The sequence below is a fragment of the Aotus nancymaae genome, unplaced genomic scaffold, assembly GCF_030222135.1.
Source record: "Aotus nancymaae isolate 86718 unplaced genomic scaffold, 86718_ANA_hifiasm-v0.15.2.pri h1tg000041l, whole genome shotgun sequence".
Lineage (NCBI taxonomy): Eukaryota > Metazoa > Chordata > Mammalia > Primates > Aotidae > Aotus > Aotus nancymaae.
Genome location: NW_026988455.1, coordinates 36,867,248 through 36,888,027, shown reverse-complemented (window position 1 = coordinate 36,888,027; position 20,780 = coordinate 36,867,248). Strand labels below are relative to the sequence as shown.

Sequence of the window (20,780 nt, the reverse complement as noted above, 5' to 3'; positions counted from 1 at the left end):
ATCCCCTCAAAGAAACCATATCACAAAGGCTAACCTTGACTCTGCAGACCTGGGATGGAGAATAGTAAGCAAGGCATGATTGCATATGGCACCCTTGTAATTGAAACAACCTCGAAAGGATTTTTATATTGATTCTACTGCTTCAGGCAGTATTTATCTCACATTACCACACACAGATTGCTTATCAATCTCTCCAATGCTTTAATGTTTTCTCCAGGGAAGAATTTTGTGCTGAACTTGCTAATGATTAATGTAATAATGGTAGGTCTGTTACTTTAGAAGAAGAAACTCGGCTTGATACGTAAAATCCCATGAGAATTATGATAAAACAGAAAACTTGCTTGGCACTAGCAAAAAAGAAAAATACATAGTCATGATGAATCAGATCTCATCGGTCAATATTTAATAAGCAAAAATCATTGCACCTTGCAGCAGTGTTATATTCATTTATCTAGTGTGTAGAACGTACCTAGAATCTCTCATGAAACTATCCCCTGAACAAGGGAGACCCAAGAGGCTCAACAAATATTTATGGAAAACCTACCGTGTATTTCAGCTTGTACATCCAACAAGGCCTGATAGTTTTTTCCCTCTGGTTCTTTCAAACTCCCATGTGGTGAGTTAAAGAACAGAAAAAAAAAAATAGACTTTTTTTTTTGATTACCCAAATCATACCACCTGGTTAAATGAATAAAAAGTAAGACAAATGAGCTCATCCTCATTTCTAAAGTTATAGTTGAATCTTTCCTTCTGTGAAACAGTTTTGGTAACTCCATATTCTCAATCAATGCATCAAAAAAAGAGGCTGATGGATGACAGGGGTCAGAGCTCTGGATTTCAAAACTCTTAATAATTGCTGGGTGAGGTGGCTCACGCCTGTAATCCCAGCACTTTGGGAGGCCAAGGCAGGTGGATCACCTAAGGTCAGGAGTTTGAGACCAACCTGGCCAATATGGTGAAACCCATTTCTACTAAAAATACAAAAATTAGTGAGGCAAGGTGGCATGCACCTGTAGTCCCAGCTACTCAGGAGGCTAAGGCATGAGAATTGCTTGAGCTTGGGAGACGGAGGTTGCAATGAGCCGAAATATTGTGCTACTACACTCCAGCCTGGGAGACAGAAGGAGACTCCATCTCAAACAAACAAAAAAACTCTTAATAATGATAGAAAAAAACTGCCTATCATTCAAGTTGGTAGGATTTAAAAATGGCACTTCTTTTTCTACCAGGCTAGGAGCACAAAACTCCAGGAAGCCAAAGAACAGTTGTCAGAGCCTTCTGTCCTAATGCCTTCAGACTGTAGCATGGAGCTAGGATTCCTGGATCTGAATTCTGATTGCTCCACAAACAAGGTCTTGTCTCTGACAGTGTGACAATTCACTTTCTCTCAGTGGACTTTAGTTTCCTCGAATGTCAAACAACAAATTGGGCTAAGTAATTGCGAAGGCCCCACGTGGCTCTCAGAGTCAGTAGTTTTATAAATTATCTGCTCTTGCCCTTAAGTGGTGGGACAGTCAGGCTGGCTCCAGCTTAAGGTAGCTTGGGAGAAGACTCAGTCTTAGAAAAGAAGTTGGAATCGGGAAATAAAATAGAGCATTTAGCAATAACTAAAGCTTGGTCCAAGATGAAATATTTTCTTAGGAGGGAAAGAGAAGAATCAGTTGATAAGGTTGGACACCTGGTGGCTGACCTATGAGATAGAGGGATAAGGGAACTCCCTTTGGATGGCAAACTGACCTTTCTAGAAGGATTTATTGGCTTCATCAGACACAGACTAGGATTCTCATTTGGTACATACTCCAATTTTATACAGTGGTGTGTCTTCTAGGAAAATCAGAGACAGGCCAGGTGCAGTGGCTCACGTTTGTAATCCCAGCACTTGGGGTGGCCAAGGTGGGAGGATCTCTTGAGCCCAAGAGTCTGAGACCAGCCAGGGTACCATAATGAGACACTGTCTCTACAAAAAATTAAAATTAAAATTAAACAAAGGAAAATCAGAGACAGTGATTCTAGCATTTTCGATTTTTAAAATAAAAGTGAAATTCTAGCTCAGAAACTAATTCTCTCTATTCTATTTCTTCCACCTTTTCCCTCTTGCCTCTTCCTTGGGGGACTTCTTCCAACAGAAGAGTGCATCCTTCGAACAAGCAAGGTTGGGCCTGCAGCTGAGCACTTCAAGACAGCTCTGTTCATCACCTCCTCCGTGATGCTGGCCCTTCTGCTCGGGGCAGCTGTGGTTGTGTGGAGGAAATCACGTGGCCGAGTCCAGGCAACAGAAAAGGCCGGCTATGAAAAGCTGGCTGACCCCAACAAGTCTTACTCCTCCTATAAGAGCAGCTATAGAGAGAGCACCAGCTTTGAAGAGGATGAGGTGATTGAGTACAGGGATCGGGACTATGATGAGGATGACGACGATGACATCGTCTACATGGGCCAGGATGGCACAGTCTACCGGAAATTTAAGTATGGGCTGCTGGATCATGATGATGAAGATGAGCTGGAATATGATGATGAGAGTTACTCCTACCAGTAAACACCCCCCCTGCCCACCGCCCACCCACCATTATTCCACTCTCAGGCATGCCTGAGATGCCTGTGAGCATCACTGCTTTTGGTTTTATCCACACACCAGGCTGATGTGTGAGTGTTTCTATTTGTCTTCTTTAATCACGAGTCCAACCAGAATATGTTAGAATGATGAAATACTTTGTTCTTCTTTTGAATGACTAAACTCAATTAACAGTTCCTGTTCAACCATAATTGAGGAGCAAGGATAAAATTCAGAGATATTTTCCTCAAAATAATATGTCAACACACAAAAAATCCAGGAAGTGAAAACAAATGAGATTTGTGCAAACTCTTCTATGTGATTAAAATAAAAAAAGGACAGCAGATCTATAGAAATATTATTTCCAAGCTGCATTGTGGAGGCGTCTCCTGCCTCCTGGTATTCTGATTTTTCTCTGTCTGATTTTCTGTACTTAATGGGGGTACAAAGGCATTGTTGGTTTGCAGATATTTTCTCCCCTTTAGCTGTCTTTAGGCAGAGATTTGTTTTGTAAGGGCCGAGAAAAAAGGATTCTTATCAATTGACTCCAGACCACCCCTGGTGAGCAAGAGAGATCACCACTGCTGGGCTGCTCAGGACCTACTTGAGATAAGAGAAGAAGAGGGAAGTTGCATCATAGCTGAGGAGCCAGGAGGTCACCAGGCCCTAGTTCCTCCACAGGAATCCAGAGTCACAAGGATTCTAAAGGCAGAGCAGGCCCAGGAGGGAGACAGGCAGGGCAAGCCCAGTGAGAAAGAAATCACAGAGTTTCCAGGAAATGCACCCTCATGATTTTCTGAGTACTTTTCACCTGGGAGACATCAGCTGCTAAGACATTGAATAATAAAAGAAAAATGGTGGTGTTAACCTAACATAAAATGGAATAAAATGACAAATACTTCATCCACTCTAAAAAAAATAGAGAGCTTTCCTTCATCAACAACCCATCACAAAACCATGGACTCTCCATAGAAAGAGCTGGAATAGAGTCTAACATGGAAAACAAAAATCCCAATATGCTGCTCACAAACTGGACTCCAGCTGCCGCCGACCAGCCTTCCAGCACTGCTCACCACTTAGATTTTTGTTTCTAGACCTCCTAGGCTTCCCTTTTTCCACTCTTCTGTCAAACGTGTTCTTGGATTCATGTACCTGAGGACAGTTTTTCTCCAGATTCTAACACAGAGCGGGGCTCTTGTTATGCAAAATGATGGTTGGCAGGGTCTTACAGATTTCCTTGTCAAAGCAGACCTTACAGGCAGTACTAGGAGTGGAGCACCAGAAAGTGAAAGTGACATATTCAGAGAATGATAATCTATTGCACACCTACGACCAGATAACAAGCTAAGTAATTCCTCTAAAAAAAACACCCCACTTCCCCACTTTGGTACTTAACATACTGCGATGAGGTTGGTGTTGCTATTACTCTGTTTTCGTAGGAAACCTGAGGCTTACAAGAGAAAAGTAACCAGCCCAAGGTCATGCAAAGCTCATCAAGATGCAAGAAAAAATAATGGCCACCCTAAAGCGTGTGTTCTTATAACTATCTACTGACATAAGGTGGGAAATATGCATCCTAAATATAATTAAATGCATGCCTATGATTTTCATCTGTAATATCAATTTTATCTTTACTAAATTCATACATTTTCTTTTTTTATCATATGTAATCACTGTCATAGAAAATTGTTATGAAGAAGTCTTCAGTTTACTAACGGCTTGTGTTTCTTTAGAGGAAAGCTCTTAAAACAGGGTTGACAGTCTCTGGAAAGAGCCAGCTAGTAAGTACATTAGACTTTGTTGGCCAGAAAGTCTCTGTCATAAGCACTTAGCTCTGCTATCGTAGCGTGAATGCAGCTGGTACACAATGGATCGGTGAGCCGTACTCCAATAAAACCTTATTTATGGACACTGAAATTTGAATTTCAGATAATTTTCATGTATCATAAAAGTTTATTCTTTTGATTTTTTTCAACCTTTCAAAAATTTTAAAATGCAAAAACTATTCTAGTTCACAGCATTACAAGAACAGGTGGTGGGTCAGATTTGGCCAACAGGCTGTACTTTGCTGACTTTATCTTTAAAACACTCTTCAGGCCGGGCGTGGTGGCTCACGCCTGTAATCCCAGCACTTTGGGAGGCTGAGGCAGGTGGATCACGAGGTCAAGAGATCGAGACCATCCTGGTCAACATGGTGAAACCCCGTCTCTACTGAAAATACAAAAATTAGCTGGGCATGGTGGCGCGTGCCTGTAATCCCAGCTACTCAGGAGGCTGAGGCAGGAGAATTGCCTGAACCCAGGAGGCAGAGGTTGCAGTGAGCCAAGATCACGCCATTGCACTCCAGCCTGGGTAACAAGAGCGAAACTCCGTCTCAAAAAAAAAAAAAAAAAAAAAAAAAAAAAAAAAACCACTCTTCAGAGATCATGTGCGTCACGTACATGCATGATACGCCTCCAAAAATTGTGATTATTTACAATTATCTTCTTGGCCAGGCATGGTAGCTCATACCTGTAATCCCAGCAGTTTGGGAGACTGAGGCAGGCAGGTCACCTGAGGTCAGGAGTTCAAGACTAGCCTGGCCAACATGGTGACACCCCATCTCTACTAAAAATACAATTATTAGCTGGGCGTGGTGGTACACACCTGTAATCCCAGCTACTCAGGAGGCTGAGGCAGGCGAATCACTTGAGCCTAGGAGGTGGAGGTTGCAGTGATCTGAGATGGCACCATGTACTCCAGCCTGGGTGACAAAGCAAGACTCTGTCTCAAGAAATAACTAACTAACTAAAATTATCTCCTTGCCAGGAGTGGTGGCTCATGCCTGTAATCCCAGCACTTTGGGAGGCTAAGGCAGGAGAATTGCTTGAGCCTAGGAGCTCAACATCAGCCTTGGGCAACATAGTGAGACTCCCGTGTCTACAAAAAAAATTAAAAATCAGCCAGGCATGGTGACAAGTGCCTGTAGTCTCAGCTACTCAGGGGGCTGAGGTGGAAGGATCACTTAAGCTTGGGAGGTCAAGGCTGCAGTGAGCTGTGATTGTGCTACTGCACTTCAGTCTGAATGACAGAGCTAAGACCCTGTCTCAAAATAACATTATCTTTTCAAAATGTATCTGAAGCCCTGATAGTTCTTTTCAATTCTTAGAAACATAAAAATATATGCTCGATAGCCGTCTTATCAATGGAAGGCTTTCTCATCTCTGTAATTGCAGTTAGCTTACAAAAACAAGCAGTTTTGTTTATACTGTGTTCATTTTCCTCGATAATTCTAAAGCTCTGATAGACTGAGTTTCGCATTTCTTTTTGTAGACTGGAAATTGTTTTCTTTAAAAAAAATTTGTGTTTATGATACACAGTTAAAGATTGGATGAGGTTGAAACGAACTTCAATACTAAGAAAAACTGTGGGCTGGGCATGGTGGCTCTTACCTATAATCCCAGCACTTTGGGAGGCCGAGGCAGGCGGATCATGACATCGGAAGTTCAAGAACAGCCCGGCCAATATGGCAAAACCCTGTCTTTACTAAAAATACAAAAAGTAGCTGCATATGGTGGTGCACGCCTGTAGTACCAGCTACTTGGGAGGCTGAGGCAGAAGAATCGCTTGAACCCGGGAAGCAGAGATTGCAGTGAGCAGAGATTGTGCCACTGCACTCCAGCCTGGGTGACAGAGTGAGACTCTGCCTTAAAAAAAAAAAAGAAAAAATGTGGTGTTCCTCTGTGTGGCCTGCAATGGAAAGAACGCTCATGCTTGTGTATTGAGGTTTGACATCTTTCCTTCTTTGTTTTTAGTCATGCAACGTTATTCTCAGACAGCTTTAGAATACTACGCAATGACTATCTAAATAGATAAATATGTGGTTGGAAAACGAGGCACCTTTTTGTTCTCTGCTTGCAAATCATTTGGAAATATTAAGAGAATCCTTGTAGACTGGAAACACACCAGGAGGCTGAATAAAGCATGGGAGGTTCCAGTTAATAGAAAGTAATTTTAAAATTGGAAATAAAATTAAATCAAGACCAGATAATGCTATGGAGACTTACTTATTACAGAACCATTCCTGAGCATTTTTATGTTTTTATGTGCTTAGCATTACATTTTACCAAATGAGATGCACAACACTAAGAGTGCTGTTTTTTTCTTCTTTTTATCTACCTACACCTAAAGACCAAGCTAGCCTTATCAATTCTGAATTTTCTCTCCTAAAAATCAGCCCAATCTGTTTTTCAGCCTCATCAGCACTGCCTCAATCAGGCCCTGAGCGTTTCTCATCTGGACCATTCATACTTCCTCCTGAAGAATTGCTCAGCTTCAACCTCTTTTTCTCCTGGTGTATCCTCTACACTGCTATCAAAGATGATTTCCAAGTTTCCTCAGATCATTCCATTCTGGGCTCCCTGTCACCTACACTGATTACGACATTCAAAACTTTCCCACATATGACCACCGGCTTTGTCTCTGGACTTATGACCCTCAATTTCCCGGCCCCTTCTTATTTCTCAGTTTCTCCGTTATGCTCCAATAGCACTGAATTGCTTCTAGGTTCTCCAGGATAATATCCTGTTATCTCATGCTCTTGGGCATATATTGTTTACTCTCCTTGGAATATTCTTCTCCCACCTTAACCAGCTGGAAATTTCCTGACCTTCTTTGAAAAGTCACATTTCCTTATAACCTCCCCTAGGAAGTCTTCCCTGATTTTTGAGAAGGTTAATCACTTTCTCCCATCTCTGCTTCCTAGATACTCTGTGCATATAGTTTTTCATATCAGCTCGTGATGTAATTGTTAGATTACAAAGCTCTCTACACTGAAAGACTAGTTCCTCCTTGAGGCAGCCACTGTTTCTTTTCTAGAACCTAGCACAGGGCCCAGCAACTGGTTAACAATCAAGAAGGATTGGTAGAATTGAATTTTAAGAAGAAAAGCCTCATAGATATGAAGAAAGCATCAGCCAATGATCTAGGACATATGATGTATATGCAGCGCATTCCCGTTTAGTCCTGAGAGTAAGTGGTATGGCGGGGAGGAGGTGGTGGCAGTTAAGCATGAAATAGCTACAAATTAGGGCACATAGAGATGGCTTCATGGGAAGATTTGTGCTTGGTCTTAATTTGAAAAAGAGGATGGAGGCAGGATTCTTTGAAGAAGGCACTGGAGTTTACCTGACTTTTATGATAATAATTATAATAATCAATTACCAAGTATTTGTTAAGTGATTAGCGTGTGCCCAGCACTATTCTAGTTACTGGAAAAACAGCAACTGGGATCCATCAGATTTGAGGCTTCATGGAACTTTCAATCTAGTTAATGTAAGAGCTAGAAAGAAATTATTTAGGCAGATGGCGAGGGTGAGAGAGTTCTAGGTAAGATTTCCTTTTAATAAAAAGCAGCCCTTAGCCGGGTGTCGGGCACCTGTAATGCCAGCTACTAGGGTGGCTGAGGCAGGAGAATCTCTTGAACTCGGGAGAATCACTTGAACCTGGGAAGTGGAGGTTGCAGTGAGCCGAGATCACGCCACTGCACTCCAGCCTGGGCGACAGAGCAAGACTCTGTCTAAAAAAAAAAGCAGCCCAAAATAATCAAGGTGCAAGCATAGACAAGCAAGCTAAAAGCTTGCATGGTTAAATGCCAGCAGCTGTGCCCATAAAAAGGGATACCTGGAAGCCAGGTATATTCAAAATGGAGGTTCCCTTTTCCCTTTTGTCACCACATGTGCAGTAAAAAAGCAAGCAACATGGCACCAGCCAGGTAGAGACCCCATCTGATAAAAGATTAGGGTGGGACGGCCATCTTCTTTCCATACTATGCAAATGACACACCTGGTCCAACCAATCTCTCAGGCCCTATGTAAATCAGACACTGCCTCCTCAAGCTCCTCTATAAAATCCCATGCATTTCACCATGAAACCAGAAGACCCGCTGGGGCTCCCCTCTCTGCAGGAGAGAGATTCTCTTTTCTCTTTCTTTCACCTATTAAACTTCTGCTCCTAAACTCGCTTCTTGTGTGTCTGCATCCTCGATTTCCCTGGCGTAAGATGATGAACCTCTGGTATTTACCCAATGATGCTGCTTCATAGAGAAAAAAGTACTGTAAATTAAGTTACCATTTTTAATGACATCTATGGCCTAGGCATGGTCTTTAGCACTTGACTCATATGATCTTATTTACACCTTCCAACAAAAATGCTATAAGGTGGGTAACATGCTCCCTCTTTACAAATGAAGAAGGGAGGCTCAGTGATGATACTCAAAGTGCTCTAAGTCAGAGTGCCCGCAAATGGTCAAACTGGGATTTGAATCTAGGACTCTCTGATTCAGGTTTTATTCTGCTCTACCACTTGGCTGTTATGCAAAGAATGAGCCTAGCCTTTGTCCGTAATCCCTGAACCCTATTTTGGGATTAGTTTGAGCTAGGTGGAATTTACTGTAATCATGAGTCACCACAAGGCAATGCCAGTGAAGCCCTCAAGGGAGCCTGCAGTTCAGGTGCACGATCCCCTCTACAGGCACAGAGATGAGGATCGGTAAAGAAATAATTTTAGGTGACTGTGAATATTGACTTTACGCAACTATGTTTCAACCCACTAAAAAGTATTCATGTGAGGTTCTACCCCATAAAAGAAAAAAAATCTGAAGAATTATGAATTTCCAAATGTGAATTCAGAAGTGACATCAATTGGAGATTAAATGTTTAGAAAAACTGAAGGTAAAGACTTCAGGTGCTTAATAAAGACTTCAGGTGCTTAATACATACTTCAGACATTAGCTCTTTCAAGATCTGTTCAGAGTTAACAAAGTTTGCTTTAGAGTTCACAAAAAAAGAAACTGCTCAATGTACCACCCAAGTGAAGAACCACGTTTAGATGCCATTAATTGAAATACACAGTGGCCTCCATTTTACACTGACAGGCTGTGGCTCGCTTCTGTAACATCAGCACTTTGGGAGGCCGAGGCAGGCGGATCATGAATCAAGATATCGAGACCACCCTGGCCAACATGGTGAAACTCCGTCTCTACTAAAAATACAAGAAATTACCTGGGTGTGGTGGTGCACGCCTGGAGTCCCAGCTACTCGGGAGGCTGAGGCAGGAGAATCACTTGAACCCTGGAGGCAGAGGTTGCAGTGAGCCGAGATCAAGCCACTGCACTCCAACCTGGCAACAGAGTGAGACTCCCTCACCATGGCAAAACCCCATCTCTCCTAAAAATACAAAAATTAGCTGGGTGTGGTGGCAGGTGCCTATAATTCCAGCTAGTCAGGAGGCTGAGGCAGGAGAATCATCACTTGAACCTAGCAGGTGGAGGTTGCAGTAAGCTGAGATTGCACCACTTCACTCCAACCTGGGCCAAAGAGTGAAACTCTGTTTCAAAAAAAAAAAACAGATAAGACCGTGTTTCAAAAAAGAAATAGAATTTCTATCAATGCATGCTTGGCTTAGACGTTAGATCTAACTTGATCACCATACATTAACAAAATATAATTCAGCAAGGCACTCTGAAAATGAATAAACAAGATTAAATTTTGAGGTTATATTTGGGTTTTCACTTTTAAAGCCACTAATGCCACCTTGCATTGTTCTCAAAAATAAGCAAAAAAAAAAAAAAAAGGTCATGAAGGTGAAGAAAGATATTGACCAGATGTTTTGCTCATCTCTGTGGTTCTAGTGCCCAGCATACCACATGGTACAAGGCAAATATTTGTTGAGTGATTACAGACAAGAAAATGCTTGCATATGTGTGCCTTATAAGAGGCACTGGGTTCCATGGCCAAACTTAGCTGTAAGGAAGGCTGGAAAGCAATGATCTGATAAAGGGTAATGAGATTACCCTGATGGGCTTAGAACAGTCATGACTCATCTTCTGGGGCTTTGCAGCTCTGAATAAAACTCGATTTTCATTATCACAGAAAAGAAGAGTAGGGCAGGGTAGATGTTAGGTCACCAACAGCTAAGAATGCCTATCCAGGTGACCCCATTTCTATTGAAAAAATAATTTTGGCTGGGCGCGGTAGCTCACGCCTGTAATTGCAGCACTTTGGGAGGCCGAGCGGGTGGATTACCTGAGGTCAGGAGTTCAGGACCACCCTCCATCTCTACTAAAAAATACAAAAATTAGCCAGGTGTGGTGGCAGGTGCCTGTAATCCCAGCTACTCGGGAGGCTGAGACAGGAGAATTGCTTGAACCTGGGAGGCACAGGGTGCAGTGAGCTGAGATCGCACCATGGCACTCCAGCCTGGATGACAAGAGTGAAACTCAGTCTCAAAAATATATATATGTTTAATTAAAAAAAAAATGCCTATCACACCAACAAAAGTGTTTACTGAGAAGAACTGATCCCAGCCTGCAAGGGAAATTATATAAGGCTTATTAGATGAAGCAAACATCTGTTTGTGAAACAGGATTATAATACCAGATCAGAATATGATTGAGGTTGGAGAATTCCCATCCCTCCAAGTTATTGTTACCAAGTGAAGCCACTTTGGGGGCTAGCAGTGTAATTCTGGACCTGGTGCAGATGTTGCTGTATCATTTGATCTGATTTTAATGTAAATGATAGAAAATTCAACCCAAACTTACTTAAATACAAAAAAAAATTTATAGGCTCAATTAAAAAGTGTAGGGGGCTGGGCATGGTGGCTCACCCTGTAATCCCAGTACTTTGGGAGGCCGAGGTCGGAGGATTGCCCGAGCCCAGGAGTTTGAAGTCAGCCTGGGCAACATGGTGAAACCCTATCTCTCAAAAAAAAAAAAAGAAAGAAAAATTAGCTAGGCATGGTGGCACATGCCTGTAATCCCAGCTATTCAGGAGGCTGAGGTGGGGGGATTGTCTGACCCCAAGGGCTTGAGGCTGCAGTGAGCCATGATCACACGACTGCTTTCCAGCCTGGATGACAGAGCGAGACCCTGTTTCAAAACAAAAACAAAAACAACTGAAGTCTCAGCCACTAGGGAGGCTGAGGTTAGAGGACTGCTTAAACCCAAGAGTTGGAGGCTTCAGCAAGCTATCATTGCACCACTTAACTCCAGCCTGGAGGACAGAGCAAGGCGCTGTCTCTTGCAGAAAAAAAAAAAAAAAGCATAGTGTTGGGGGTGGAATCAGGTACTGCTGGAATGAATAAGCCACAACCCCAGTACCAGTTTGTCTCCATCTCTCTTTCCTGCCTTTTGCTATGTTGGTTCCATTCTCCCTGGAGTCTCCCTAGACACTGGCAAGATGGCTGCTGCTAGTGCCAGACTCAACATTCTCTTGGGTCCACCTCCAATAGGAAAAAGGCCTTAGCTCTGATCCAAGTCTCTGAAAAGCTTTCTTGATATCTCATTGGCTCAGAAAAAGATTTGCCTGTTTCTATTGCATAAATACTCCCATCATGGCCAATTTCACGCTTCAACTGTCATACCACTTAATGCAGAGTGAGAAAGAAATGGAAAATAAGCAAACCATTATATAGTATTTCTGCCATACAAATGCATTAGATGTAAATAATCTCAAGAGCATAGATAATAAAATGTAAACTTAAGAAAGGTGAGCTGGGGGGGCATTTTTTACCTGTGTTTTAAATATAAATTCTTTAGTTGACAGTTTATTTTTGTTTTTTTGAGATGGAGTCTCAAAAAAAACTATCATAAGAAAAGGGAAATTAGGTGAGAAAGTGACCCCTGGCTGACAGCCAGAAAAGAAACCTCAGTCCTGTAGCCACCAGAAACAATCTGCCAGCTACCTGAATACCTTGGAAAACAACTCACCTCCAAAGCCTTTAATAAGAGGCCAGCCTGGCTAACACCTTGGTTTCGCCCTGGAGTAAACCTAAGCTGAGAACTCAGAGAAGCCCACCTGGTCTTCTGACTTTAAGATAATAAATGAATGTTATTTTAAGTAGCTAACTTGTGCTAATTTTTAAATGCAGCAATAGAAAATAAAGCCAGACAGGGTGGCTCACGCCTCTAATCCCAGTACTTTGGGAGGCTGAGGTGGGTGGATTACTTGAGGTCAGGAGTTGGAGACCAGCCTGACCAACATGGAGAAACACTATCTCTACTAAAAATACAAAAATAGCAGGCCTTGGTGGCACATGCCTGTAATCCCAGCTACTCGGGAGGCTGAGACAGAAGAATCGCTTGAACCTCTGGAGGCAGAAGTTGCATGAGTCGAGATTGCGCTATTGCATTCCAGCCTGGGCAACAAGAACAAAACTCCATCTCAAAAAAAAAAAAAAAAAGGAGAGAGAGAGAAAATTAAGACATTGGCTTACTACTCTCTTACCAAGTAACACATGAAATTGCCCATGTTCACGCAGGTGGTAGTGGACAGAACTACCCTAGTTTTGTGCTTGGCTCCCTCCTCTTCAAAGCCTGCAACTGTGCTTTGAATCCTTTTCATACTCCGAATATTCCTGACTTTGCTTCTGCCACCAGCTGGAGATAACTCTGCTTTTAAAGGGCTCGTGTGATTAGATCAGACCCACCTGGATCATTTCCCGTTGGCTGTAACAGTCACGGACGTGACACTTCATCATATTCAGTCCTGGGTTTTAGCGTGGGGAAGCTTGGGGGCCTACCACAGCCAATAAAACTCCTTTGGAAATCAATTTAGCAAAATCAAAAGTATGTTAAATGCTTGTTCTATTTGAATTCACCAGTTCCACACTGGGAAATATTATAAGCAGAACCAAATCTTTCACACACAAACAAAACGTTCATTTTTGTATATAAAACTACTTCATAACACTTTAAAAGTAAGTTTATAAAGACTATACAAATTAAGCTATAATAGTTACATATAATAAGCAAGATATAAAAGTTTATTATGTACACAACCATTTCCACTATATTTTTGCAATTTAAAAAATGAAGACTTAAGTTGATTATGCTAGCTAAACCGTAGAAAGCAAAGATAAGCAAGACATATGATCTGCCCCCAAAGAGCTTAGTAATTAGGTGGAAAAACATATGTGTACAAATAGCCACAACATGAGGGAGAATGCAAGCATCGCAATAATTCAGAGGGTGGGGGAAAACAAGTAAAACATTGGAACACAAAGAAAGGGAAGATTAGGAAAAGTTAATTTATTCATATATAAGCTCTTCTGGAAGAAAAGTTGAGGAAAGTGTTTAGGAGAATTAAAAGATCTTTAGAGCTTGTAGCTATAGAAGACAAGTCTCTAACTTGACTTTCCTGTGGTCTATAAAATGACAAGCACTTTTCAGGTGAACTTGAAATCACAGGTCTATTTCAACTCAACATGATAAAGGACGGTAGTCCCTGAGCCAACTCAGGCCCCTTGAAGTTGTCAGAGGCAAGGCAAAAGTAATAAGTGATGTCATCAATGGACCCTATTCTCCCTTCCCACCAAATTTCCCTTTTCTTGTGATAGTTTTCCAAGGCACCAATGGCCCTAAGAAGTGGGAAAGTTCACCAGTGTCCAAAGACATTGGCCCAGTGCCAGCTTAACAAACTATACTCCCACTTCTGTTTCAATAATTATATCCCATTCTGTTCAAACATAGACTACTCCTAAGTATAAAGCTCTTCACTTTTTTAAATCTCAGTGGTCTTTCAGCTCAGCTTTGTTTAAAAAAAAAAAATCAAAGAAAAGCCTGGGCATGGTGGCTCACACCTGTAATCCCAGCACTTTGGGAGGCCTAGGTGGGCAGATCATTTGAGTTCAGGAGCGAGATCAGCCTGGCCAATATGGTGAAACCCATGTCTACTAAAAATGCAAAGATTAACTGAATGTGGTGGTGCATGCCTGTAATCCCAGCTACTCAGGAGGCTGAAGCAGGAGAATCGCCTGAACCTGGGAGGTGGAGATTACAGTGAGCTGAAATCTCACCACTGCACTCCGCCTGGGCAACAGGAGACTCCATCTCAAAAAAAAAAAAAAATCAAAGAAAAGGCTGGACACAGTATAATCCCAGCACTTTGGGAGGCTAAGGTGGGCGGATCACTTGATGTCAGGAGTTCAAGACCAGCCCGGCCAACATGATGAAACTCCATGTCTACTAAAAATATCAAAGTTAGTCAGGCGTGGTGGTGCACACCTGTAATCCCAGCTACTTGGGTGGCTGACGCATAAGAATCACTTGAACCCCGAAAGTGGCGGTTGCAGTGAGCTGAGACCAAACGACTGCATTCCAGCCTAGGCGAGGAAGTGAGACTCTTGTCTTAAAAAAGAAATAGAAAATGCTGGGCGCAGTGGTTCACGCCTGTAATCCCAGCACTTTGGGAGGCTGTGGTGGGTGGATCACTTGAGGTCAGGAATTCGAGACCAGCCTGGCCAACATGGTAAAACCCCATGTCTACTACAAACACAAAACTTAGCTGGGCGTAGTGGTGCGTGCCTGTAATCCCAGCTACTTGGGTGGCTGAGGCATAAGAATCACTTGAACCTGGAAAGCGGAGGTTGCAGTGAGCGGAGACCAAGCTACTGCATTCCAGCCTGGGCGAGGGAGTAAGACTCTGTCTTAAAAAAAAAAAAAAAAAGAAAGAGATAAACCTCAGTAGGTGATGCCATGATTAGACTTGTTATTCCTATACAGTATTTATTTTTATATAGAGGGCTTGGCATAAGAGAAACATCATGAGTTTGGGTGGGAGCCAAAGATTCCTGGGATGGAATTTCAGTTCTGACATTTTCTGGTATGGAATCTTGGGCAAGGTACTAAACTTCTGATGCTTTGTTACATGTGGAAAACTTGCACTCCCGACCTCCCAAGGTTGCTGTGAGGAATGAGATTCCACCATCAATACACCTGGTATGCAGAAGGGGTTCAATAATTGCTAACTTCCCCTCACCTCTCCCATATCGTTTTAGTAGCAGTGCAGGTTGTTAAGTCTTCCTTCCACAAATCAATTTTGACAGGATTTGTGAAGCAAGATTACAAAAGGGAGAGAAAACTAGATTTGACTTCTCTATAAACTTAATCTGGAACCAAAGACACACCCACTCAGCTCTTTTGAACAAGACCTTCCTTTTTTCCTCCAAAAAGCAATTACACTCTAATGAGTGGTTTTAAGTAACTAGATCATTAACTGGATTAGTTAACTTGATTTCTCAGCAGATAGAGAAACAAAAAGACTGCTCTGGCTGGGCGCGGTGGCTCACGCCTGTAATCCCAGCACTTTGGGAGGCCGAGGCGGGTGGATCACGAGATCAAGAGATCGAGACCATCCTGGTCAACATGGTGAAACCCCGTCTCTACTAAAAATACAAAAAATTAGCTGGGCATGGTGGCGCGTACCTGTAATCCCAGCTACTCAGGAGGCTGAGGCAGGAGAATTGCCTGAACCCAGGAGGCGGAGGTTGCGGTGAGCCGAGATCACGCCATTGCACTCCAACCTGGGTAACGAGAGCGAAACTCCATCTCAAAAAAAAAAAAAAAGACTGCTCTTTCAGAAACCCAGAGTGATTTGCTTCCGAACCAGAAGCAAATAAAATTCATTTTTTACTCAAGTCATCAAAAGGTTTGCTTAAAGGGCCATAAGATCAGTAACTACATTGGCCAAGTTCTTGACCTCTAGTGAAATGTGTTTATCTCCTCTACAGCTTTTCACTCTCCATAAAGCAACCATAGCTGTATCCCGCAGAATAGTCTCTTGATAGAAATCCTATTCACACCTTGATCGTCCAGGAAAATACATGCTTCTACAATAAACCCCTCCTTTTTCTCCAAGTTGTGAAAATCCTGAATGTTCGAGTTTGGCTTCGATGCCACAGGTAATCTTAGGAGTGTGCTGAGGACACTGGAAAAGGAAGGAGAACAATGATCCAGTCATTTTCTAGGTGAATTTTACTTTGAATTCATATAGAAAAACCCTTAGGATGCAGGATTTGAAGAGTGCCCTGAGAACAGAGTTGGAAAAGTGAGGCTTTCTGCACCCCGGAGGTGAAAAGCCATGAAGGCATCCTACTTTGTCTCATTCTGCCCTCAAATGGCTGTGAGTAAAGGGAACAAAGTTGCAGTTCACAGTGCTCCCGCAGGGAAATCCAGCCAGCCAGTGCTTTGCCAAACAAAAGCAGCAGCAGCCTGGACTTTGAGACTTCAGGTCAGAACCGTGGTTGCACAATTGGAGCAGGCAGAGCAGGAGATCAGGTCAGACAACCAGGTGGAAGCAAATAAGAAACCACAGACTGGTTGTTGCCAGGTTGTGAAAAGGTTGTATTTGGTCTGGATTTGAGAGTTTAAGTCTCAGGCCAACAAGCTTATAAAGGTGGCTTAAACCCTGTTTTCCGTATTGATCTGTTGCTTTAAAAAAAAAAAAAAAAAAAAAAAAGGGACACAGAAACCAAATCACATTACTAACCAAGAAATGATGAGGCAAAGGCAGAATCCTTGACAAAGGAGTTCTCAGCTGGACTCTGTGTTGTATAGCCCTGGGCTGTGAGCAACCATGAGGGATCTTTGTGACTGACCTCCAAATTGCTCCAAGAACAATGTCTCTCTCTTCTTTGGCTTGGGATTGGAATTTTTATTCTCCATGATTCCTTTGGCTAAACTCCATACTGAGTCCTTTATTGACTTTGTAACTTCCTTTGCAGCACAGCTGTGTAACATCTGGTTAATTTTTCTGTCCTGCTTTTCTGCTGATTTTCACTTTTAAAGAGCTGTTTGCCTATCAAATCAATTTAATCTCCTATAGGTAGGTTTCCGATGACCTTACATAGAGTTGCCTCCTGACATTTGCTTGTGAGGGTTAAAGGAGATTATGCACATGCAAATCTGTCATAAACTGTAAGTTGCTATACCAATGTTATTATTTCCTTGTGCACCTGTTATCCGTCCTAGGTAGGCATGCCACTTATACTGTAGAAACTGGGAGAAATCAAACAATATTCTCAGACCTTTGGCTTCTCAGAAAACTAACCAAGTCAATTGGTAGTGGCAACATAATTTGTGGGGCCCAGTGTAAAAATTATTACAAACTTCAAGATGATGGCAGCAGCACATGTGACCCTTATAAGCACAAGGCCCTGCTCAGGCACGGTGGCACACACCTGTAGTGCCAGGTGTGCCTAGGTGGGTGGGCCTTTGGGAGGCCGAGGTGGGTGGATTTCTTGAGCTCAGGAGTTCAAGACCAGCCTGGGCAACATGGCAAAATCCCATCTCTAAAAAAAAATACAAAAATTAACTGGGTGGTGTGGTGTGCACCTGTAGTACCAGCTACTCAGGAGGCTGAGGTGGGAGGATCCTTTGAGCCTGAGAGGTCAAGGCTGCAGTGAGTTGAGATTATGCCACTTGTGCTCCAGCCTAAGCGACAAAGTGAGACCCTGTCTCAAAAAATAAAAAGTAAGCACGAGGCCCTGTGTTGTCGATTGCCCAAGGGGCACACCCATGGAGCTGACCCTGATATTCAATATACTCAGAGCACTGATCAGCATGCAAAACGTGTCACCTACTGCATCCACCTCCACCCACAAGTGGATCAAAGAATTAGATACCAAAGGTGGTAGCTTTGAGGGGAAGGGAACAGCTCTTTAAGATCTACAAAGCATGTAAGCACTGAGGAAGATGGCTTGATATGGAAGGGGAAGAATTTCTTTTCAGACATAAAAAGCTTAATTAAAAGTGAGCTCATCTTCAAGTCCAGGATATCTTCATTTCCATTTTAGCTCCACATGACACTGACCAACTCATTTGACATAATGTATGTGGGTATGCTTTGTGCATTATAAACGTGTCAACATGCATGACAATTAGGTGGAAATTTTTACTGTTTCGGGTCACACCAGTGTCATCAACCTACAGCCTACAGCTCTATACTCTTTCCAAAGCAAGGTCGGGGAGGGCTTTATTGTCCCAAATCACAAATCAGTCTATTTTTCCCCCATTTCTTTTCTTGTTCTCACTCCCTCTGTGCTAAAAAAAAAAAAAAAAACCACCCTGTCAACTGGTTAATTTCCCATGCAACCTGCTCGGAAGCCTGTGACTCTTTGAAGAGCAGGGTGTGGGAGGAAGTGTTGGCCACACTCACCCGGCCTGACCTCCCTGGGCTGTATGTCTGAGCTCTGTTTACATAGCTGAGGGACTGGGAATGCTGGAGCGGAGGGAGGTGGCCACATGAATGATTCAGAGGACACACCACATCCCTGCTTTTCTTTCCTGCTGGCTTCTCAGCTGCTCCATGCAGCAAAGAGAGAAGAAATCTGTAAGGTTCTGCTCTGTCATTTGGAGCCATCTGTTTCCTTTCTTTTTCCTTCCCTAGAAACTTCTTTCAATAAATAGTAGAAAGGAGATATCAGAGGATGTCTACAATAACAAATTCATCTTTCTTCAGATGTAGACTTTTGGAAACCTTTGGCATTTACAGAAAGTTTTCTATGCTGCTGTTCTTTCCTCCACATCTCAAATATACTAGAAAAGATGACATGACAAGAGGTTCCCTTATTTACTTCATCTGGCTGAGGTAAAGAGAGCTGATGATTCTTTCCAACAAAATGCACTCAACATATATGTTCTAGAGGCCAAGTGTGGTGGCTCACACCCATAATCCCAGCACTTTGGGAGGCTGAGGTGGGAGGATCGCCTGAGTCCAGGAGTTCAAAACAGCTGAGTAACATAGGGAGACCCCTATCTTTACGGAAAAAAAAAAAAAAAAGTAAAAACTAGCTGAGCATGGTGGTGTACACATGTAGTTCTAGCTACTTGGGAGGCTGAGGTAGAAGGCTTGCTTGAGTTCAGGAGTTTGAGCCTGCAGTGAGCTATGATCCTGCCACTGAACTCCAGGCTGGGTGACAGAGCAGGACCTTGTCTCTTAAACAAACAAACATATATTCTCTAGGGACCTACAATATGCCAGGCACCACCTGGGGGTGATGGAGATAAAGTCAAGTAAATTGGAATTTCTTTGGGAGACTATGTTCTTCAAGGTCAAGAATAGTATCTTACTCCACTCTGTACCCCTAGCACATAGCAGAATGCCAGCACACAATAGTTACTCCATAAATATTTGAGGAGTATATATTTGCTCATAGAAATCACTGTCTTGAACTGAACAAAACTGGACTGTGCACATAATTTAGGGAAGAATTTACTATGTCTTTACAATCACATTGTTGTCTTTGACCAGGAGAAAAAATCTCCAGCACCACAAAAACAATTGGCATTTGTGAAGCACATACTATTTTTTAGGTACCATTAGAAGCACTTTGCATGGATCAAATAGTTTAATCCTTTTAATCGTCCTAACAGCCTCTGAGGTAGGCACTATTGTTATCCATGTTTTATGGATAAGATGCTAAACCACAGAGAGGTAAAATAACTTGCCTGACTCCAGAGGCCTTGATCTTGATCTCCCATATTGCAGCTGCCTAATCCCTCCAAAACCAAGCACAGGGAGAACAAATTAAAACAGGAACTTTCAACTTTTTTTTGGACCACATACACAGTAAAAAATAAAATTTACACCAACACCTATTTATAAAACTGAAGCAAAAGTTTCAGGAAACAATATTTATCCAACCAATCGATTTCCAGCACATTCTCGTTTACTATTATTTTTTAAAAGACGACCAAAATTCACTAATTTGATTTCACAATATATAGTTTGAAAAATCCCAGATTAGGGAAAAGAGCCCAACCCTACCTGGCTGACCCCGAGCTTGCTGTGATGAAAACATATTCTCTTTCTGATCTTTCCTGTCTGGGGCAATTCAATTGCAATATCTGTAGTATGCCCGATGCCTCCTTTAGCAGACTGCTTCCAAGAAGCATTTCAGATCCTGGGCTTCTGGAAATCTTTTATACGCCCCTCTTCTGGGTCACTTTACCTCTGCAGGCTGCCATCTTGAATGGAATCTTATGCAAATATGACTCCAGTCATATCTACAGATCTGGTCCATGGGAAGCCTGCATCTTTGTCCACCCTCAATCCCCTACATTGAGAGTGAAGGTGCTGCCTTCTCTCTTCCTGCTCTGTTCTCTAAGGTTAATCCAACCACCTGCCAAGCAAGTTAATTCAACTTCCCATACAATTCTTATGTCCCACTTCCCAAGCAAGGAGGACACAAGTCAAGCTCTCTGATTGATACCTTAAGGGGATATAGGCGGAGCACACTGATATCTCCAAAGAAATTCTCCCTCCCTCCCCTCTTCAACTCCACTCCTTTATAAATTGAAATTAGTTATGGGCAGAAAGGGTTTCACAATCTTTTAGCATGACCTGGATTTTCTAGGACTTGGAATGTGTACTAGTTTGCATCTATTACAAAGATTTTACCTTTAGCAGCCTTT

General features: G+C 42.5%; 1 protein-coding gene across 2 annotated transcripts in view; it reads left to right on the top strand.

Moving 5' to 3' along the window:
• Positions 1–4,997, top strand: part of PCSK5 (proprotein convertase subtilisin/kexin type 5) — a 472,843-nt gene extending 467,846 nt beyond the window's left edge. For both annotated transcript variants that reach the window (XM_064361641.1, XM_064361640.1), the window contains one exon: positions 2,127–4,997. In XM_064361641.1, coding sequence (XP_064217711.1) covers positions 2,127–2,533 — 407 coding nt within the window. In that variant the 3' untranslated portion in view covers positions 2,534–4,997. The remainder of the gene's footprint in view (positions 1–2,126) is intronic.
• Positions 4,998–20,780: the final 15,783 nt, after the last annotated feature.